This window comes from Stegodyphus dumicola, chromosome 12, assembly GCF_044657685.1.
Source record: "Stegodyphus dumicola isolate Sdum_Otavi_A_Nest chromosome 12, ASM4465768v1".
Taxonomy (NCBI): Eukaryota; Metazoa; Arthropoda; class Arachnida; order Araneae; family Eresidae; genus Stegodyphus; species Stegodyphus dumicola.
In genome coordinates this window covers 36,461,190-36,483,274 of record NC_140779.1, presented here as the reverse complement: position 1 = coordinate 36,483,274, position 22,085 = coordinate 36,461,190, and the positions used below count along the sequence as shown (strand labels likewise).

Genomic DNA, 22,085 nt, shown 5'->3' with positions numbered 1-22,085 from the left:
TACTTGTCATCAGGAGAAAACATACACGGACCCCACTCAAAAGGAAACTTTATCTTTTCAATGAACAGGTGCCGCAAGTCACAAAAGCCAAGTACCTCGGGGTAGTACTGAATCAAAAACTAATTTGAAACGACCATATCACTAATGTGAGGAAAAAGACTTTCGCTGTAATCAACAGTTCAAAGCCCCTTCTTAACAAGTTTTCAAAATTAGATCTGTGTCGAAAGCGGTTTGTGTATCTAATGAACATACGTCCTATCATTACATATGCTTCGCCAGCCTGGAATACGACTAAAAAGAGAGACTTGTACATACTGCAAGTAATTCAGAATAGAATACTTAGAATGATTAGTAATGCTCATTATTACGTCAGCAACGCCACTCTACACAGAGACACAAACACTTGAAACTTAGTACAACTGAGCAGCATTTCCACAAACTCAACAGGAATTTCTTCATGAAAGCTCTTAACTGTGCACATTTGTCTAATTTAAACACACTACATTATACAATTCTAGACGAGGACTGTGAAATTCGACCATTAGCGGCCCACCTTGCAAATGACTCTAACTTTCCTACTTAATGATTAGTAGTGTGCAATATATATATATATATATATATATATATAGTTAAATATCTTGTATATAGTGTACATATTGTATATATTTTTCTGTTATATTTTTACTCTTTCTGTATTTGTATTGTACTGTTACTTTAAGACATTATGCTTTTTCTTCAGTTAACTTAGGACATTCCACTTGCTGTCTATGATCGCGCGATGTCTCGGTCTTCTCCTTTTTTCCACCTCCTCCGCTCCCTATGGGACACCACGGGCAGATAGTACCATGTGATGCGCCCATGTGGCAAATTTGATTGAGCCGGAAAAATTACACACTGTGTGGTAATCCGGCAATAAATTAATCAGTCAGTCAGGGGGCGGAGCGCGCGTCACCCACATGTCCGCAAGAAAGAGTAGGGACGATCTGGTTTACTTTAACATTGAAACCTATAGCGTTTGCATCACATAGTTGTTTTTACTTATTAAATGTGATACGTTGTATAAGTGATGAGGTTATGAAAGTCACAGTTGTTTTCAAATAAGATTTAATATATCTCTTTAAAGCACTTTTTACTGCATTCTTTTCAAGCGTAATTCTTGTATAAACACCTTTACTTTGGTAAAACAGTAAAAACTCTAAACACAAAATTTATGAACTTACTTTTGAGTACAAATAAAGTAAAATTAAATAGTAATGATAGTACATGAAGCTTTGAAACACATAAGGCAAAATTAAACAAGATCTGATATATTTTTAAAAATATTTACGAGAATTTTCAGGAAGTGGTTTTTAAAATTTTTATAACATTACAAGACGATCCTTTATTTGATCATATGATCATTAATTATTAACATTATAAGATAATTTTTTACTTTAATAATTCATAAAATTCGCAGCATAAACTTTTCTCTTGTAATGAAAATAAAAAAAATCTGGAACCACTCAGATTTTATGTTACGCTCAGAGGGACGTTTTATAACGCTTTGTGTGCTACCTGTATTTATTGAACATCATGATCTTAGCACGTAAAGCACACAAAATTCAATTCAACAGCAGTATGACAAAATATTTCAAACAGCATACCTTTAGAATTTCCGCACTGGAGATAAAAATTTTATTTTCCATACAGAGTTGTCATTGCTGGCTTTGAACTCACTGAGTTTCTTAATCAAAAATTCGTTAAAGTGTTACAAAATACAAAAGGTATTAAAAGAAATTCTAAATTCGGCTGTTCGGGTAGAGGATTACGTTATTCAAAATTTGATGGTTCTAGATACCGTCATTTTTTCACAGTGCGAGAAACATGCATGTATTCATGCAGATTATTCATTATTAAATTTCTTTAAATATAATACAAGGCGATAATATTTAGCGGCAGCAATTTGCAAAGTGAAACGGACGTTTGTAATGAAACAGCGCAAAATGCCGTTTCAAAAGTATAGCTTTCTGGGCTACCACCCCTTTTGGCTAATAAATTAAATTCACAGTAAATAAAGAAATCTTATGCAGAACTAGAATTAAATTTTAAAAAAATCACTATAAAATGTTAGGACAATCAATTAATACAGTTTGCAATTTTGACATTAGAATTAAATGGATAAAAATTATTAAGGTTTTAAAAGTGTTTATCACTACGATGTATTGGGAAATATAATTGAAATAAAACTCCTTTATAAAAAATATGCTATAATATTCACCTATAATCTTAAATAAGCTTTCAAAAATCATACTTGGAATTTTAAGCAAAAACTTTCAAAAATTCATTTTTAGGTATTTTAGTATTTTTTACTTATTTACACCAATAAAAATTATAAGAGAAAATTCTTTGTTTGAAATTTTCAGATTTAAAATATTACTTTCTAAAAGAAGTAGTTACACATTTTCTTCCAGCACAGAAAAAGCTAAAAAAAAATTGCCAGGCCTGAAAGCATGCAACAATTTTATAATTATTTGGAACGTTAATTATGCTTTATAAATATTCTAAATTAAAAAAAAAAATAATCTCAGTTTCTAAAATAAAAAAATCTAAAAATTCTAACTTGTGAAATGAGGCGCTACAACAAGGATGTCAAACTCGCGGCCCACAACAAATATTTTTGCGGCCCGGCCAATATATCGGCAAATAATAATATATAATAATAAAATAACATATCGACGAAGAAAAAATGAAATGTTTACTGCTGAGTAATTAACGATAATTTATTGTGTTGTTATATTACTCACAGCGAGCTGACACACACACTACTTAAATTACAAATGCGTGTGAGTAGCTTGCGTTCACCTACCTTCGGCTTTTGGGGGACACGTGCACTCAGAACTTGTACGCATTCCCCGATAGCCGAATATGGCCGAACTCGTGGTCTCAGTTTTCCAATCATAGTTTTGTACGATATATTGGTGCATGCATGTGCATGCACTTTGCTTTATTATTAATTATTACTTAATTCACATTGTTACGGATTTCATAGTTATTTATTTAGTTAGTTTTTTTATTTAGAATTGTAATTAGATTTGCTTCATGTTGCCTTAACAACGCAGACGATTTTTGAAAAGACAGCTGCGTTGGAAGGTTAAAAATAGAACAGCGCGTGCATTTAATACCTAATAAATAAATATCTCGTAATTGCTGTTGCCATCCACAAAAATCCAGATATTTATAGATGTTTCCAGTATATTCGAGAAATTAATTATAAAGCTTATAAAAGCCGAGAACAAACAACTCATTTCAGTAGTAGCTGTAGTTCTAGCGAACTGTTTGTTTACTTAATGCTGTGATTGATTTGTAGCGATTTCTCTGTGAGATAGAATTAGTTTCTCTGTTTTGAATTGATTTTTGTTAAACGTTTGACATTTTGTGATATTGTTAGAATATTTTTTAAGAAATATTTCAGCATTTTGATTTATCTCTTGTGGAAAGAATAAATTTTTGTTAACTTTTTAACGTTAACCGTGTTTATTCCAGCCCTTTGTATTCAGTATGTCTATATCAAAACCAAGTGGTACTAAAATTAAACAAAAAATCGCTGACGAACATAGAATATTCCAAGTAAAATGGGAATTAGAATATTTTTGCTGTGAAATAAAAGATAAAATAATCTGCTTGATATGTAATAATACTATTAATGTATCAAAGTTATATAATATTAAACGTCATTACGAACAACACAAATCGAAATATAACAATTACGAAGGATTAAGAGAAAAGAAATGTTGAAAGAGCTCAAGTTAGGAGTGAAAAAGCAACAGTCCATGTTTAGTAAAGTATTGCAAGAAAGTGAAGCGGCGGTACGTGTAAGCTACGTCTTGTTCGAGTTGATAGCTAAACATTCGAAGCCTTTTACTGACGGTGATTTCATCAAGGAATGCCTAATGAAAGCTGGAGAAATTGTTTGTCCTGAAAATGTGAAGGCTTTTCAATCAATTTCATTGTCTCGAAGTACAGTTGCGGAAAGAGTTACTGATTTAGCCGCGAATTTAAGTGATCAGATCAAAGCAAAATCATCTAGTTTCGAAAGTTTCTCCATTGCCTGTGACGAGAGCACGGACATTAGTGGCAAAGCTCAATTAGCAGTGTTTCTTCGTTCTTGTGACAAGAATTTTAACATTTTTGGGGAATTACTGGAACTAATACCGATGCCTGGTACTACCACAGGAGAAGATATATTTACTTGTGTTTTTGGAGTTCTGCAGAAATACAATCTACCTTTGGCAAAATTAAATTCTGTAGCTACAGATGGCGCTCCATCAATGACGGGATAAACAAGGGCTTCGTACCATTACTAAGAAAAAAACTTAGTGAAATTCACGGTTCAAACATTCATCATATGCATTGTATTATACATCAAGAAGTTCTATGCACGAAAGTAATAAATATGGAGAATGTTTTGTCATATATAAAAAAAGTTATAAATTTTATAAGATCTCGAGGTTTAAATCAGCGTCAATTCACTGCTTTCTTAAATGAGTTAGATAGTGAATATTCGGGTTTGTCCTACTATACCGAGGTATGTTGGTTATCTTGCTCCAAGATTCTCAAACAATTCTGGGATTTGAAAGAAGAAATATGTCAGTTTTTAAAAACGAAAAATCAAGACGTAAGTTTGTTTTACGATCCAATATGGATACAAGATTTAACTTTCTTGGTTGATATAATCAAACACTTAACCGATTTAAATTTATCGTTACAAGGAAAAGATCATATCATTACGAACATGTTTGACATAATTAAAGCATTCAAATGTCAACTAGTTCTTTGGGAAAAACAACTTAAAAATGAAGATTTGACGCACTTCCCGACGTGCAGCATGAACAAATCAAGTTTAGATGATACTTGTTCGTATCAAAAATACGCAGAAAAATTGCAAATTTAACAACTGAATTTGAAACGAGATTTAATGATTTTAGTGCCCTCGAAGACAATTTTTTTTTTTTTTTTTTTTTTTTTTTTTCTTCGATTTTCTCAATAAGTATTGACTCAGTACCCAGCCATATGCAAATGGATGTGATCGAGATTCAATGCAACTCAAATTTGAAAGGAAAATTCATTGAAGTGGGCGTGCCTGAATTTTACAAATATTTACCAGCCAGGTTTGAAAATACTCGAAAATTCGCATTTGAAATTATTTCCATGTTTGTAGCACTTATCGGTTCGAGCAGTTATTTTCAGTCATGAAAGGTAATAAGTCTCCTATTAGAAACCGTATTAATGATGCTCATCTTGGGTCAAGGTTGAAAGTTATCACCGGAAACAAAATTTCTCCCGAAATAGGAGAGATAATAGCAGAGAAGAGATGTCAAGTATCAGGACGTAAACATTAAATTTTTCTTGTTCTTTTCTATATATATATATATATATATATATATATATATGTTTATTATTGTATTATTCGAAATAAATCTACATTTCTATGAATATTGATTTTTTTAAAATTTTTATTTATTAATTTTTTTAATTTCTTTTTTTTTTTTTTTTTCGGCCCGCCTAAAGTTAAACCTTATTTGTTTGGCCCAAGTGTACCTACAATGTCTCACAAAAGTGATGGGACACTTGTGCTTTACAAAAGGAAACTGTAGTAAAATAAATTTAAAAAAACATGTAAAAATTTTTTGTGGGTGTGTTTCATACTTAAATTTAGTAACAATTATTACATAACATACATTTTCTCAAAATATTTAAATATTAATTTAATAAAAATACAATTGTTTAGAACGGAGCAAAAAATAGCTCACATAAGTGATGGGACACTTACTTTTCCATCAAATATTTATCCAAAAATTTTACTTTTTAAAAGGTTTTAATATTTTGTTGGATTTCCTTTTACTTTTAAAACATGATTTAATCTTCTTAGGATCGATTCGACTCATTTTTTTTTGTGAATTCTGGAGTGATTTTATCCCATTCTTCTTGAAGCACCGATTTTAATTGTTGTTTTGAAGAAATGGTGTGTTTGCGAATTCTTGATTCCAATTCTTGCCAAATATTCTCTATGGGATTTAAGTCTGGAGATTGTGGTGGTGTTTTTATTATTTCAGGACAGTTAAACAGCAACCAGAGTCTAACGTTCAAAGCATCAAATTTTGATTTAAAATATCAATATACTGGTACTGATCCATTATACTGTCAATAAAAACAAGATTACCAACTCCAGCGGACGACATACACCCCCATACCATAACTCCTCCTCCACCATGTTGTACTGTTGGCACCAAGTTCTGTTTGCGAAATTCTTCCCTGGGTTTTCTCCACATCAAGATTCTCCCGTCAGAACCAAATATATTAAATTTACTCTCATCAGCAAATATAATTTCATTCCAGTAATCAGAATTCTTATTGATGTTGGATTTTGCGACCAGTCTGAGTTTTCTATTCCTTTCACTTACGAAGAATTTTTCCTGGCTGCTCTATCGTGATATCCAGCAGATCGAATTACTCTTCTAATAGTCTCAAAATTAACAATCACTCCATATAATGCTTGTAAATCAGCAGCAACTTTAAAACACTCATTTTTGGGTTTTTTTTTTTTTTTTTTTTTTTAATATTTCGAACAATAATTCGCTTTATTCCATTGGATAGCTTTGATGGTTGGCCAGGTCTTCTTTTATCCTGAATCATATGATTCTTTTTATATCGTTTAATGATATTGAAAACTGTTGAATGACTCAAGTTAACTGTTTCAGCAGTTTCTCTAATAGATTTTCACGTTCAATATGGAAATTAATAACTAATTTTCGAATTTCAGGCAAAGTTTTTTTTCGTTTAGTATTCATGGCTGCACAGAGCTAAAAAACACAAAAATTCCAAAACAAACTGGAGAGAAATACTGAAGACGATTTTATAAATTATTGCCAATTGCTTTTAAGTAAAAATAAAAAGCCCCAAAAATATTTTTATTGTATTACGTAGTAGTATCTAATGGTGTCCCATCACTTATGTGAGCCATTTTTTGCTCCGTTCTAAACAATTGTATTTTTATTAAATTAATATTTTAATATTTGAGAAAATGTATGTTATGTAATAATTGTTACTAAATTTAAGTATGAAACACACCTACAAAAAATTTTTACATGTTTTCTTAAATTTATTTTATTACAGAGTCCTTTTGTAAAGCACAAGTGTCCCATCACTTTTGTGAGACACTGTATGAGTTTGACATCCCTGCGCTACAACGAACTTTTTGTTGACAATTATACACACTGCAATAGCCAACCATTGTTAGTTTCTGCAAGTCGTCCCTACTCCTCCGGATGTGGTCAAGGTGACAGCTGGGAATGAGTCAGAAGAGGGAGAAAAGCCATTTGGGTTGGTCTATTTCTTATAAAGTCCGTGAGGAAGAAAAGCCATTTGGGTTGGTCTATTTCTTATCAGATACGTGTGGTTTGGGGTCTCAAACTCGAGGGAAGCTCCGCAAGATGTTTTAACATTAGATAATAGAACGGTTGTCGCTCTTTCCATTTTACCTAATTTAAACTGATGTGAATATTTATATGAACAGAACCTCTCTAACAACCTGCGAGAAGAATCACTTGTAAAATTAAGCATTTTTTTCCAGATCGCAATTAGTCTTTGCATGTTGCATTAAACAGCAGTGCTAGATATTCATTGTTCACATTTCTATAAATTCTAAGAATTAAACAAAACATAATGCACCTAAAATGTTTACGATGCCAAACAATGAAACGAGAAAAGGAATACTTGATTGCTGATCTAAGTGCCTTCTTCCTTGAGCGTTACAGAAAACATTTTTATGGATAAATTTGGATCTTAATGATTCTTAATTATATAACAAATCTACTTTCCTGTATCATTTAAAGTGCGCAAATTGTTAAATTAATTTACCATGAATTTCAAATACGTTTCTCGCTGATTGCTAAGTTCTCGCTTGCTAGTATCAGTGTTACTTTTGCCATTCTGAAAGATGGTGATTTTAATCTGTAATTTTTTATCCAAGCATTTTGTTCCATCTCTAGCAGAGACAAAGTACATTCTGCTTTTATTTTATTTCTGTCGTTATCCTATTATATAATAACCTTATTTTTCTTACAAATTTTTGTTCTTCTGGGCAAAAGACTTCAGTGGGATGGAGTATTTGAAGATGTTTGAATTTATTTATTCTCAAAAAAATACATTTTCCAACTGTGACACATTTCCTCCCAAAATTAAAAGTTTTTGCGGAATAAAATTGTTTATCATGTATATAATTGATATCATTTTTCCTATTTATTTATTACAATGTATGCCAAATAATGTGTGCTTCCGTGTTGCTATTATAATGAAATTTGACATTAGATACTATCCTGTGTACTGATGTGAAAATTTGTATTCCTTATTCAAATACCATGTTTTTACTAATTTTAAAAGGATATGCAATGGATTTTATTTATTAAGTTTTTAAAAACGAATGTAGTATATTGCTATTTGATTTTCAGATGCATATAATCAATGCAAAAGAATAACAGAGGCTTTATATACGTTTTAATTCATACATTTCGAATTAAATATTTTCTAAAACGTGTATTTTCTAAATTTAATTTAGTTCTTTTTGTACTTATTATTATTTATTTTGAACAATATATATATATAATAAATCACTAAAAAGTCGGTGAAAATTTATTGCATCCATAATTCTTAAGACATAGCACATTATCTGTTAATGATACTTGTAAAGCGGAGCTTATTAAGTCCTTATTAGAGCAGTGATCTTCAACCTTTGTTTTTCAGAACCCTGGGATTCCAGAACTAAAAAGAAAAGTTTGAAGAGAAAATTTTAGAGGACTTGTATTACTTGACTAACTAAAATATCTGAAAATATATTTAGTTATCTTTGAAATGGAAGCATACACCAGTAACTTATAAGGAACATAAGTTTATGCCATTAAGGAGTAAATTACACTAGTTTTATGTTATGGTTTTTAATAAAAAATACAATGCCTTTTCTTTAATTGTTAAGGGTTGCGTGGGATTCCCTGAAAAAAACCTTATAGTTTTATGAGTTGACAAAGCTTGAAGACCACTGTATTAAAGCAACATTTAAAAACTAGAAACCAGTTTTGAATGCAGTGCAGAAGTTTTTAAATTATTAGATTATATTTTACTTGCATATAATCCTATTCATGAAAATTCTGCATCATTAATGGGCAACTTTTCATCGGTATTACTGCATGAATTTTTCAAAAGATTTTCTACAATCTTTCATACTTACTATATTTCACGAAATTCATTAGCCTGTAACTTTCATTTACATTTGATCAATTAGGAAAAAGCTCATTAAAATTAATTGTTGTCAGTGAAGGAAAATGCTGTGTATTTTTTTCAGTAATATGTACATTGTTGGAAAAGCTGGTCAAAAATGCCTGTAACATATCTGAAATCTTATTAACAATGGTGATGCTCAGATTAAAATGCATTTATCAATAATTTTCTTCTTTGAAATCATTTATAATTATATTTCTGTTTTTTTTTCATCTTTTTAATAGTAGGGTTTATTTGTTTATTTACTTTTTATTAGAAATCAAATCAATTTATATTCTAACTGTGGGTAACATATCTGCACTGATAATAATTCTGTTTTTGATTGAATACTAATTGGACAGTACTAAGTTTGTAGCAGTGCTTAAAAGAAAAACCATAAGTCCAAAATAGGTTTTGTTTTTTCAAAGTAATGTTGAACAATTTAATAAAGAAAAGACAGTATTTTAAACTCTTAATATTGGCTTCTAATAGTGATATAAATATTTAAAGTTAATGAAAATTTTGTTGGCATTAAGTTTGGAAACTATTTCAGTCATTAGGTATAAACAAATACATTGAAAAATAATATACTTCAAATCATGCATTATCACTCAAATGCTATACTCTAAAAGACACACACACAGAGAAGCTTTTTAGTGTGTATTCAAAGTATGTATTTTTACTAGGAACTAGTTATACATAACTTATTTTTTGTATTGACTCCAAAGTAGGTATTTAAACAACTGACAAATAAAATAAACTTGACAGATAACAAATGTCATTATTATTGATGATACATGACTATGATACTTGTTGTCACAAGTATCGTTAAATAAAAAATGAAATTATTTATAAAACGAGATACTTTACACAACTTACAGCATTCAGTTAGAAGTTTTATTTTGTTAATTTAAGAAACTGACATTCAGGTTCCTTAAAACATTTTATGGAATTTTACTTGCATATTTTTATTTTACATATTTCAGAATTCTTATCCAGTTTTTTTGTTTTGTTTTTGGATAATATAGGTGAGATATTGTGAGGTGGAGAAAAAAAAATGATTATATAACTTACATGAATGGTCACATGGAATCTAATTTTTTAATGTCTCATAAAATTTGCGTTCATGTTTAGCATGCATAATTCTGATAAAGGTTACCTATCATCAGGTCTTTTGGGATATATTTATTTATTTATTATTTCATTAAATGTCAAAAATAATTTTAGAAATTTTATTATTTTATTAAAAACTCTTTTGCATCGAAGTCACCCCAACACCCGAGCATTCAGACATTGGCTGGACGCCCCTAAACGCCTGAATAATTTCCTACCTAGTTTCCCCCCCATCACTTTACTGCATTGCTCATTGCTTTCAGGTGTTGTAAATGACATATCAATAATTCTTTTGAAGTGCCTAAAAGTAGTTCTGGTATTTTAATGGACTTTCTTTTTCCTTTGTTTAATGTCAATGTTTAGCTTTTGATGCCCGAAGTTGCAATCCTGTTCCAATGGGGAACTTCACACAGGGTGAAAGCATCCAAGAAAGAGGTTCTCGCTTTACTTAAGTAGGTTATTGTTAGCACTGTAGTATTCGATTTGTCATGGGGAAAGGAAAAGCATTCCAGGAGAAATTCATAGACACAGGCATTTTCGATGCTTGGGTAAAAGAGATTATGCCCTCTCTGTATGTGAAAGAGTTAAGTAAAGAATTAACGCTCTTACATGTAAATGATTTTTAAAAAATGTGAAATATAATTTTTCAGGAATGTGTAATTTATTTACATTAATTTGAATATAAAATTTGTAATAAGTAACATTTGCCATTACCACATTAGCTATTTTCTTCCATTTAAAATTAAATATCAGCTGTAGGGTTTTTGAATAAACTGTTTTCCGTAATTTTTTATTATTCATAGCATTTAAGTCAGGTTTTTATATAATTTGGATTTTAACAATGTCATTATTTATTTTTTTAATATATAAATGGCACAGGATGAATCTAATTATTTTGAAATCATTACTCCATGCCCATCATTGCCACTTGCATTTATTAGTAGGCCATTTAGGCTTACTGTAAATCATTAATATTTTATCTGTGATAGGTTTAGGATGAAATTATTTATAAAAAATTTTCATTCAGTAAAGTAGTGTTTTCATTTGTGTACTATTTAAAACAGCAGAAAATGAATAATGTTGCATCTAAATAACAGTCTGACAAAGCTGTTGAAATGGATGAGGCAAGAGAACTTAATGTGTGCAATGCATTCATGTGATGTATTAACTTATCAGATAATGAGGGTTGCTTGTAGCTACTTTGTTTTCTTCTTACTTCCATGATCATCAGATAGTAGTATGATCTTACCACAACAGCATCAACATTAAATGATTATGCAATTCCAGATTGAAATATTTCATAATACATAGTGAACATGACAGATTATAGTACCTTAAAATATGAAAAAAGTAGGTTCAAATTTAAATATTTCATATTTAAAATTATTGAAAAAGGAAAGTGATTGAAATGTCTCATAATACTACCATATTGGGTTCAGTATTAGATTATGTTTTTTTTTTTTTTTTTTTTTTTTTTTTTTAAATATTCTGAAAACCATCTTTTTCTTTTATGCTTATTCTAACATTTAAGAATTATATTGAGGTATTTTTTAACTTCATATTTTAAAATTAAAAGGTAATTTGTTTTCTTTTAACTTAAAATTTAAGAAGTAAATTAAAAGAAAATGTATTGTTATTATTACTACATAATATTTGTCAAAAAATTGGTATTCGCAGGTGAAGATGCCATTTAATAAAAAATGATGAACAAATCTTTCTGCTAAATATCAGAAGTGAGTTATAAGCATGGGCAAGCACATATCATGTGATGAATGAACTTATGATCCTTGAACCCATTTTGTTTTCTTCTGTGTTTTTTTTTTTAAATGCCATTTGGCCTCTACAGTAATATCAGTTACATTTATTTAATTTTTCCTCGAGATGTGGTATTTATGTCATTTAATTATATTTCTGTGAAATCCATACAATATATCAAGCTTATTAATCAGACCGTCTTGTATAATGTTTTTTATTTCCCTTGTTAAATAATTTGAAGTGTAGCTTTGTCATACATGTGAGTTGTCTTATGTTTGAATTAGTATGGTAGCTTTTTGAGATTAAATACTATATTTAGTTGGTGATGAAAATAAAATGAACATTTTATAATGATATAATTGTTACAATATGCTGATGTGCTTATAATTATGTTGTTTCTGTTATATTAATAATATGTTGTTTTTTTCATTGAACCTTAATATGTTTAACATTTATCTTGACTAATTATTGTATTTATAATTTATCTGAGCTTTTCAGTTAATATGAAATTATCTACAATTTGAGTTATGTTTATTTTTATTATCAAGAATTTCATTCTTTTGGGCTTCAGTAAGGTAAGAATTTAACTGTTTTGGTAAAATTTAAAATGTATACATAAGTTATGTATGTTTCATTTTCTTCAATATTTAAAAATTTGTCAAATGACATTAAGGATGTAAATGCATTTGATGTTCACGTTAAAAACTTATTAGAGTTATATTTGTGTTTAATGATCTAACAGATGAACCTTAAATGCAGAACAAGTTAATGGCTTTTTCAGAGATTTTTTTTAAAGATTAGTAAGAGTCAGATTTGTAACTGGTGCCAGAAAATCATAATTGAAAAAATAAAACTTCACAGTTTTTCATGTACTATTTATAAAGAGCATGTAATATATTATTCAGTTACACAAAACATATTTAAGCTATATATAGCTACAAAAAAGTAGTTTATGTAAGTGACATTTGCAAGTATAAGTGACATAGAATGCAAGTGAAAATTTACAGAATATTTTTAAGTATTATATTCTAATATGTTTTCATGAACTGAAAGATATTAACCAACTGACATTATCATTACTTTCCAGCTTTTCAATGACAAAAATGAACAAAAGAACTTAAATTCCTTACTTATTTTTCTTTTCAGGAGTGTTTTCTGAGAGTGCAAGTAATGTAATTTTTGAACTGAAATCAACATCTGAAATTTCCAAAGAGCAGAAGTCATTTCCTGGTCGTTACCCATGCCCTATGTGTTCATATACTGCAGACTATCTTAGCCGCCTTAAAAGACATCTTGTGACTCATACTGGTGATCATCCTTTTGTATGTTCTGTTTGTCATAAAGGCTTCACTCAGAAAGAGAGTTTGAAAAGGCATTTTACTTGTTTACACTTTGGAAGTACAATTAATAAATAATAAGCAAGTTTTTATTGTTTGCTAAGTGATTTTTTTTCTAGCGAGAACATTGTTTTACAAATTTAGATTAAAAATTTTTTTATTGACGTAAGTTGAAAGAAGAAATAAAATTGTAAATTTTTATAGAAATAGTTTCTTTTTGCTGCTGTATTTTAAAGAATCTAATGTGTTTTATGAAGTTCTATTTTTCTGTTAAAAATGGATTGATAAATTATCGTGAGAGTAAAATCTGCTCTGAATTAACAATCTGATCGCAATACAATTTTCATGCACATAATAAGGAACATGATCACTTGTTTCAAAATTTGATAACTTTCGCTAGTTTTTACTAAACTAAGCTAACTTACTTGTGTACTAAATTATACTATTACTGTATTTTGAAGTTAACAGTAAGAATGAGTATTTGGAATGTTAATCCTGAATTTGGAATGCATTAAAATATTGCAGTCAGAACTCAGTACAGTCAAAAGTCGTTAATTCGGACACCCATAATCCGTAATGATCTATAAATCGGGCCTCAAAGCTACAAACTTTCTGCGCATGCGTCATGTTGAAGCATGCGCATAGGCATTTACGCATGCGTGTAAGACTTTTGCGGCTGCGAATATGCGTGTGCACATGTGCATAATACGTTTATGCATGCACGTTTAATGTATAACGGACGGTATAATCTAAACTAAAATTATCTAATTCAGTTAATGTTGCAGATTGCGTTGTTCCTTAATCTTCGAATTGGATCCAGCTTATTATTTTTTTGTAGACTGTTAGAGCAATTTTATAAAAGTAAGCTTGAACTTTCGATTATGTCAAATAGAATTTCCGATATATATTTACTAATATGTAAAGGATCGACAAAGCGAAAGTATGTTTCCATTAAAGAAAAAGTGGAATTGCTGCAAAAAATGGATAAAGGCATATCCTTTGTTTTTCTAACCATTCTGAAATCTGTTTATCAATTTCACGCTGCTCTGCAGCGGAAGGGGGGAAACCCCGCGGCGTGCAATGAATAATCTAATAATGATCTGTCAGCACTATCCTTACAGATTCGAATAATTATCTGTCAGCACTATCCTTATCTTCAGGGCAGATGTTTTTATTTTATTCGGCTCATAATTCCTTACTAAATGTAATATTTCATCTCGATGTACTCCGTCTTTGATATGATTTAAATCAAATTCCTCGTCATTATAATTCGCTTCTGATAATGAAGAAAGTGACACAGAGGTTATTGAAAACGAAAAAATTTCGATTGACAAATTAGTTGGTGTTCTCGACACAACAATTATAGGACTTGAACAGCAGAAGTTTGTAACTGAACAAGAAATTATGTCTGTTTATAGAATTAAAGAGAAAGTATTATCACATAAAACGAAGCAACTTAAACAACTTACATTGAAAGAAATGTTTAATAAAGTAAACAAATAGATATTAAGCTTTTTTTTTTTTTTTTTGTAAATTTTATAATTGTTCTTTATTTCATAAATTACGGTTTCATATTTTTAATTTTATAATTTCTGCATGCCATCTTACCAGATTTAAACTAACTTACTTGTGTACTAAATTATACTATTGTTGTATTTTGAAGTTAACAGTAAGAATGAGTATTTAGAATGTTAATCCTGAATTTGGAATGCATTAAAATATTGCAGTCAGAACTCGGTATTAGCATAGCTAAATACTTATGTAGGTAAAAAAAAAAAAAAAATAGTGATTTTAAATATGAAATAATTATTATGTATGCAAAAGTGTTTTAGTATCTTAGGCCAATGGTGGTGAACCTATGACTCGCGGGTCAGACACTGACCCATGACGGCTTTTTAAATGACCCATGCATTAATTTTTATAAACTTATTTTTTTTTAATCATAAAAAAGCAAACGTGCTTCTGTTTTGCAATTTATTGACGTACTTTCTTTGATTTTCAAAGATCGTTCACAGAATATCTTGAATAGAATCTTGTTCACAGAATGTACATAGGAATGATTGCAGTGAATTCTGAACTGTCTTGTCTGGGATTGTCTTGCGATGTTATATAGTTATTTTCATTAATAATTTGTATCATTCAGATGTTTAACTGTAGCTAAAATTCTTATCACTGCTAGGTATTTATTTGCCTAGTATAAATTTTATGCATTCTTATGCCTTAATTCATAAGAAATTTCATTGCAGCACTCCGTTCCATGTTTTTATTCATAAGGTTAGAAGTTGGTGTAATAAATACAACTTGGTTTGCTCAGCTATATTAATGCACTATGCAGTAATAGAAAATATTCTTTTTGGCAAACATGGCCGATCACATATGCTAGGATGTCTGGGTATGATCTTGAGATGAAAAATCTAAGATTTCAAACCTTCTCGTATGAAACCTTTTTTTAAAAAATATAAAATTCCATAGTCAAGAATACGCTTAAAATTCTAACTGTATGTTCTTATCTATGGAATTTTATTATTACATATATATATAGTACAGAGTCCGTAATCCGGACTCGTCGGGACTTGGGCTAATTCCGGGTTAAGGGTTTTTCCGGATTATAGATCATCAATTTAAATCTGGTATGATGGCATGCAGAAATTATACAATTAAAAATATGAAACCGTAATTTATGAAATAAATGCAATTATGATCTAAAGGGTATCAAAATTTACAAAAAAAAAAGCTTAATATTTATTTGTTTACTGTATTAAACATTTCTTTCAATGTAAGTTGTTTAAGTTGCTTCGTTTTTTGTACTAATACTTTCTCTTTAATTCTATAAACAGGCATAATTTCTTGTTCAGTTACAAAGTTCCACTATTCAAGTCCTGTAATTGCTGTGTCAAGAATACCGACTAACTTGTCAATCGAAATTTTTTCGTTTTCAATAACCTCTCTGTCACTTTCTTCACTATCGGAAGCAGTATTTTCTAGATTTAGAACCATACTACAGATTTCGCCATCCGTTCATTGATTGATTATTGGAGCATTGTCGTTGCAATGAAAAACTTCTGTCTTATCATCTTCATTTATTACCGCTCCTCCACATTTCTTTAAAAATTCCAATAACTGGAAAATTTCACCTTTAGTTTGCGATGTCCAAAAACCTTCAAATCGTGGCTATCATCTTCGTCCTCACCGTGAAATATTGTAGCTGGCCATAAATTATGCCTAGCATTGTGATGCTCCACACAGCAAATTTTATGCTAAAATATTTCAAAAAGTCTTGAATAGTCTTGCCATTGTTCAAGAAATTTAACATGAATTAAAATGCTACTTTATATTTGCATTTCAGTGCGCGCACTATTCCGATATCCTTAGGCTGAATGACAGACGTACAGTATGGAGGGAAGAATAATACAGATACATTATCTTTCACTAAAACTTTAAGTGAAGTATGCGCCAAACAGTTGTCAACAATCAGGACTATTTTTGAGTCATCAGGTAAACCAACCAAATTCAAATGTCGCCAAGCCTCAGGTATAAAATGATTTTCAAACAAATCATTCATCAACGCTTGTGTCATCCATGCTCTTTTATTTGCATGATACGAGGGCCATCCAGGAAGTAGATTACGTTTCCGTCTGTGTCCGCTAGGGGCGGGGCTAGCGCGGCCATCTTGGGGTCAGAGCGTTGCGCAGCTCAGTCTGCATCTAGCCGTGCTAGTGAGAGGTTCGTGCTGTGCTCCGTTCAGATACTGTGACGGTTTGAAATGTCTGCGTTAATTGAAAATCCCGCGAGCTGCGAGGTGCGCTCAGTAATAAAGTTTCTGACTGCAAAAAACTGTAAACCGATAGAAATCTATCGGCAGCTTCGTGAAGTGTATGGGGACAACATTATCACTGAAGGTGGAGTGCGTCAGTGGGTCATAAGATTTCAAAATGGCCGAACCAATGTTCACGACGAAGATCGAAGTGGGAGACCCAGCATAGTGACCGCCGAACTTCTCGAAAAAGTCGATGCTAAAGTCCGTGAAAATCGAAATTTCACAATAACGGAACTTTCTTTGAGTTTTCCACAAATTTCGCGAAGTTTGTTGCACGAAATCATCAGCAAAAAGCTTGGTTACCACAAGTTTTGTGCAAGATGGAAGGCAAGAAGAGGTAACGAAGTGGTTGAAGGCGCAGGCGGCCGAATTTTTCGACGAAGGAATTTCCAAGCTCGTACATCGCTACGATAAATGCCTTAATTTGTATGGTGACTATGTAGAAAAGTAGTATTTGAGTGTGGCTTTCATCTGTATATAATAAAATTTGTTTCCTATACTTTGTTTATTTTTTTATTCCAAAACGTAATCTACTTTCTGGATAGCCCTCGTATATAACGGAGAAAATCGTCACTCCTTTAAAATGCTCGAGGTCGTGCATGTTTTCCGATTATGAAAAGTTTGCACTTGTGCATTCGTGCAGCATTTGCGCACGCTAAAATTGTTAGTCTTGCTTTGGAATCTTTGACACCAGTTGGAGCCTTTTCTGTAGAGGTTGCCAAGGAGTTTCGTGGTACATATTGCCAGAAAGGACCAGTTTCATCAGCGTTGTAAATTTGCTCTGGAGATAATTGTTCACTAGTACAGTCAAAAGTCGTTAATTCGGACACCCATAATCCGGAATGATCTATAATCCGGACCTCAAAGCTAAAACCTTTCTGCGCATGCGCTGCTTTGACGCATGCGCATAGGCGTTTAAGCGTGCGCGTAAGACCTTTACGACTGGGCATTTGCATGTGCACAAGCGCAGAACACGTTTTCGCTGCGCGTTTAATGTATAACGGACGTTATAAGCTAAAATTATCTAATTGTCTATTTCAGTTAATGTTGATGATTGCGTTGTTCCTTAATCTTCGAATTGGATCCGGCTTATTTTTTTTGCAGACTGTAAGAGCAATTTTATAAAAGTAAGCTTGAACTTTCGATCATGTCAAATAGAATTTCAGATGCTGGAGCTCCCAAAGGATCTACGAAAATGAAAGAATGTTTCGATGTCCATCAAAAAAAAAAAAGTGGAATTGCTCCAAAAAATGGATAAAGGCATATCCTTTGTTTATCTAACCGTTCCGAAATCTGTTTATCAATTTCACGCTGCTCTGCGTGTGTGTGGAGGGGGGGAACGTGGCGGCGCGCTATGAACTGGAAGTTGATCTGTCAACACTATTGTTATCTTCAGGGCAGATGTTTTTATTTTATTTGGCTTATAATTCCTTATTAAATGTAGTATTTCATCTCGATGTACTTCGTCTTTGATATGATTTAAATCAAATTCCTCGTCATTATAAATATCACGAATACAAATCAAATAGTTTTCTGGTTGCAATTTTCTAATTTCGGCTATGCATAATGTATGCTTTACGCATGCGCGCGTTGACAGAAATGTTTAATAAAGTAAACAAACAAATATTAAGTTTTTTTTTGTAAATTTTGATACCCTTTAGATCATAATTGCTCATTATTTTATAAATTACGGTTTCATATTTTTAATTTTATAATTTCTGCATGCCATCTTACCAGATTTAAACTGATGATCGATAATCCGGAATCGCCGAAGTCCCGACGAGTCCGGATTAAAGACTTTTGACTGTAATGAGTTCAATGAATTCATCTGCAAATTGTTCAGCAGCTTCAGTATCTGCTGAAGCTTTTTCACCTGAAATTTTTAATTGTCTTATACCATGGTGATTTTTAAATTTGGTTAACCAACCTGTCGAATTTGTGCACCCAGTGTTTAAGTTCATTTCTTCATGAAATATTTTGGCTTAAGCCATTAGCATTGCGATCCATCAATGGCACGCCCTCGCTGCAATGCTGTCTGACCCATTCAATCATTTCTTTGTCATGATCATCACTTTTAGCATAACAAACCCTTTTTCTGTTATTCATTGCAAGTGGGGTGTCGGAATCCACAAAAAATTCAAAACGTTCCTTTTTCTTTTTGCTTATGTCATATACAGTTGACTTTCCAATGTCCTACTCCTTGCATAATTTTGAGACTGATATGCCTTTATCCATTTTTTGCAGCAATTCCACTTTTTGTTTGATGAGCATCGAAACATGCTTTCACTTTGTAGATCCTTTAGCAGCTCCAGAATTATAAACTCTTTTTGACGTAATCGAAAGTTCAAGCTTAATGTTTACAAAATTGCTCTAACAGTCTGCAAAATATAATAAGCCGAATTCAATTAGAAGATTAAGGAACAGCGCAATCTGCAACAGTGACTGAAATGCCTTAGAATCTGTAAAGATAATTTAAGCCTAGCTTATACCATCCGTTATTCATTAAGTGCACATGCACAAAGCATACAAAAAAAAGTTTGTGCCTTTGAGGTTTGGATTATAGATCATTCCGGATAATGGACGTCCGGATTATGGACTTTGTACTGTATTTGTTTACTTTATCAAACATTTCTTTCAATGTAAGTTCTTTAAGTTCCTTTCTTTTTTTTTTGTGCTAATACTTTCTCTTTAATTCTATAAACAGACATCATTTCTTGTTCAGTTACAAAGTTCCACTGTTCAAGTCCTGTAATTGCTGTGTTGAGAATACTAACTAATTTGTCAATCAAAGTTTTTCGTTTTCAATAACCTCTTCATCACTTTCTTCACTATTGGTAGTTTTATTTTCTGAATCTAGAACCATACTACAGATTTCGCCGTCCGTTAATTGTTTGATGATTGGGGCATTGTCATCGCAATGAAAAACTTCTGTTATATCATCTTCATTTATTACCGCTTCTCCACATTTATTTACAAAATCCATTAACTGAAAAATTTCACTTTTAGTTTGCGATATCCATAAACCTTCAAATTTGCAGCTATCCTCTTCATTGTCCTCACCATGAAATATGGTAGCTGGCCATAAATTATGCCAAACATTTTTAAGGTATCTGGAGGCACATCTTTCCACGATCTTGTGATGCTCCACACAGCAGATTTTATGCTAAAATATTTCAAAAATTCTTGAATAGTCTTGTCATTGTTCAAGAAATTTAACATGGATTTTAAGAATGCTTCTTTATATTTGCATTTCAGTGTGCGCACTATTCTGATATCCTTAGGCTGAATGACAGGCGTACAGTATGGAGGGAAGAATAATACAGATACATTATCTTTCAACTAAAACTTTAAATGAAGTATGAGCCAAACAGTTGTCTACAACCAGAACTGTTTTTCAGTCATCAGGTAAACCAACCAAATTCAAATATTGCCGATCCTCGGGTATGAAATTATTTTCGAAGTGTTATTATTCATTAACACTTGTGTCATCCATGCTCTTTTATATGCATGATATACTATAATGAGGAAAATCGTTACTCCTTTAAATGCTCGAGATTATGCATGTTTTCTAATTACGAAAAGTTTGTATTATAAAAAACTTCTCATCTCTTAATCTTGCTGCTCGGTGCTTCGGCAAATTCCAGAAATTTTGTCTTTCCTAAATTCTGCCATCCGGTGCCGACATATTCTGCCATCGCTTCAGTGTTTATGCTGAATAACATGTCAGTTATTTTTAATTAAAATAGCACCTGAAAATGTAATCTTTTGGCCTATGAGTTTCATTAACAAAATCTATTTTTAGTATATGGAAAGAAATTTTTGTTGAATTTTTCCTCGTCAACATTTCTTAGAGTATTTAAAAATCTATAATCATCGCCAAGCGTAATGTTAGCATAAAAAGTTGCCATAGTCTTGTTATTCAATTACTAATATAAAAAAAGTGTAGACATCACTGCAGCAATTATTACCGAAGCTGTCATGTATTGATAAACATGTGGTGATGAAAGCAAAATATAATAAATAATGACTCGCCAGGTCGGCGTCGGGGATATAAAATATGTGACTATTTTGGTTTGAGATCTATGCCAAGCAGACACTCAGCTACAGAGCCAAATTATTAATCTCGCAAATTTATGCTTACATGATTGTTTTTCCATGACGACATACTTTATTTAGTGCCTAAGTGAAATTAAGAATCAAAATTTTTAAGTGAAAATCTCCACGTTTTATTATGGAAGAAAAAATCTCCACGTTTTATTATGGAAATAAAAAGTACTTTGTACTGTATATATATAATATGTTAAAAAATGATATTGCTGCTGAGAATTTAGAAAAAATGTTTTACAAAATATCTTCTAAATGTAGTTAAGCATAAAAGTTATAAAAAAACTTTTTTCATTATATAGAAATCATTATAAAATACAAATATTTAAATAAAAAATTGTTATCTTGCTTTGTTAAAAGTTACTGCTTACATATGTATAAATGAAATGAGGGTTACTGCTTACATATGTATAAATGAATTTTGTATTAATGTTATATATGTATTAATGCATTCATGCACATACTATGTATATACACATGTATATATGTCATTCATATGAATTTCAGCTTACAATTAAAATGAGTTGTAAAATGTATTATCTGCTTTTTATTATTTTTTTTATACAATTAGGTTTTTTTTTTTTTTTTTTTTTTAAGTACTTATGTGTCATAAGGATTTGTTTTACTCTTTTTCCTTTTCTTTTAGTTTTGAGGTTCTGGCATAATATTTA

General features: G+C 31.0%; 2 protein-coding genes across 23 annotated transcripts in view; one reads left to right on the top strand and one right to left on the bottom strand.

Annotated features, from left to right (window-relative positions):
- Positions 1-3,102, bottom strand: part of LOC118198593 (uncharacterized) — a 52,140-nt gene extending 49,038 nt beyond the window's left edge. For 4 of the 18 annotated variants that reach the window (XR_004759818.2, XM_085827622.1, XM_085827621.1 and 1 more), the window contains exon 1: positions 2,600-2,775. The gene's annotated coding sequence lies outside the window, so the exon portion shown is untranslated. The other 14 variants (XR_004759819.2, XM_085827628.1, XM_085827630.1 and 11 more) reach the window with 9 other exon arrangements.
- Positions 3,103-7,190: 4,088 nt separating this feature from the next.
- LOC118198591 (zinc finger protein 131-like) overlaps positions 7,191-22,085 on the top strand; it is a 31,261-nt gene continuing 16,366 nt past the window's right edge. For 3 of the 5 annotated variants that reach the window (XR_015044385.1, XR_015044384.1, XM_085827619.1), the window contains exons 1-2: positions 7,191-7,359; positions 13,303-13,464. Coding sequence is in view for 2 of the 5 variants with exons in the window: in XM_085827619.1 (XP_085683745.1) it covers positions 7,329-7,359; positions 13,303-13,464 (193 nt within the window). In the remaining 3 variants the exon portion in view is untranslated. The remainder of the gene's footprint in view (positions 7,360-13,302; positions 13,465-22,085) is intronic. The other 2 variants (XR_015044386.1, XM_035370307.2) reach the window with 2 other exon arrangements.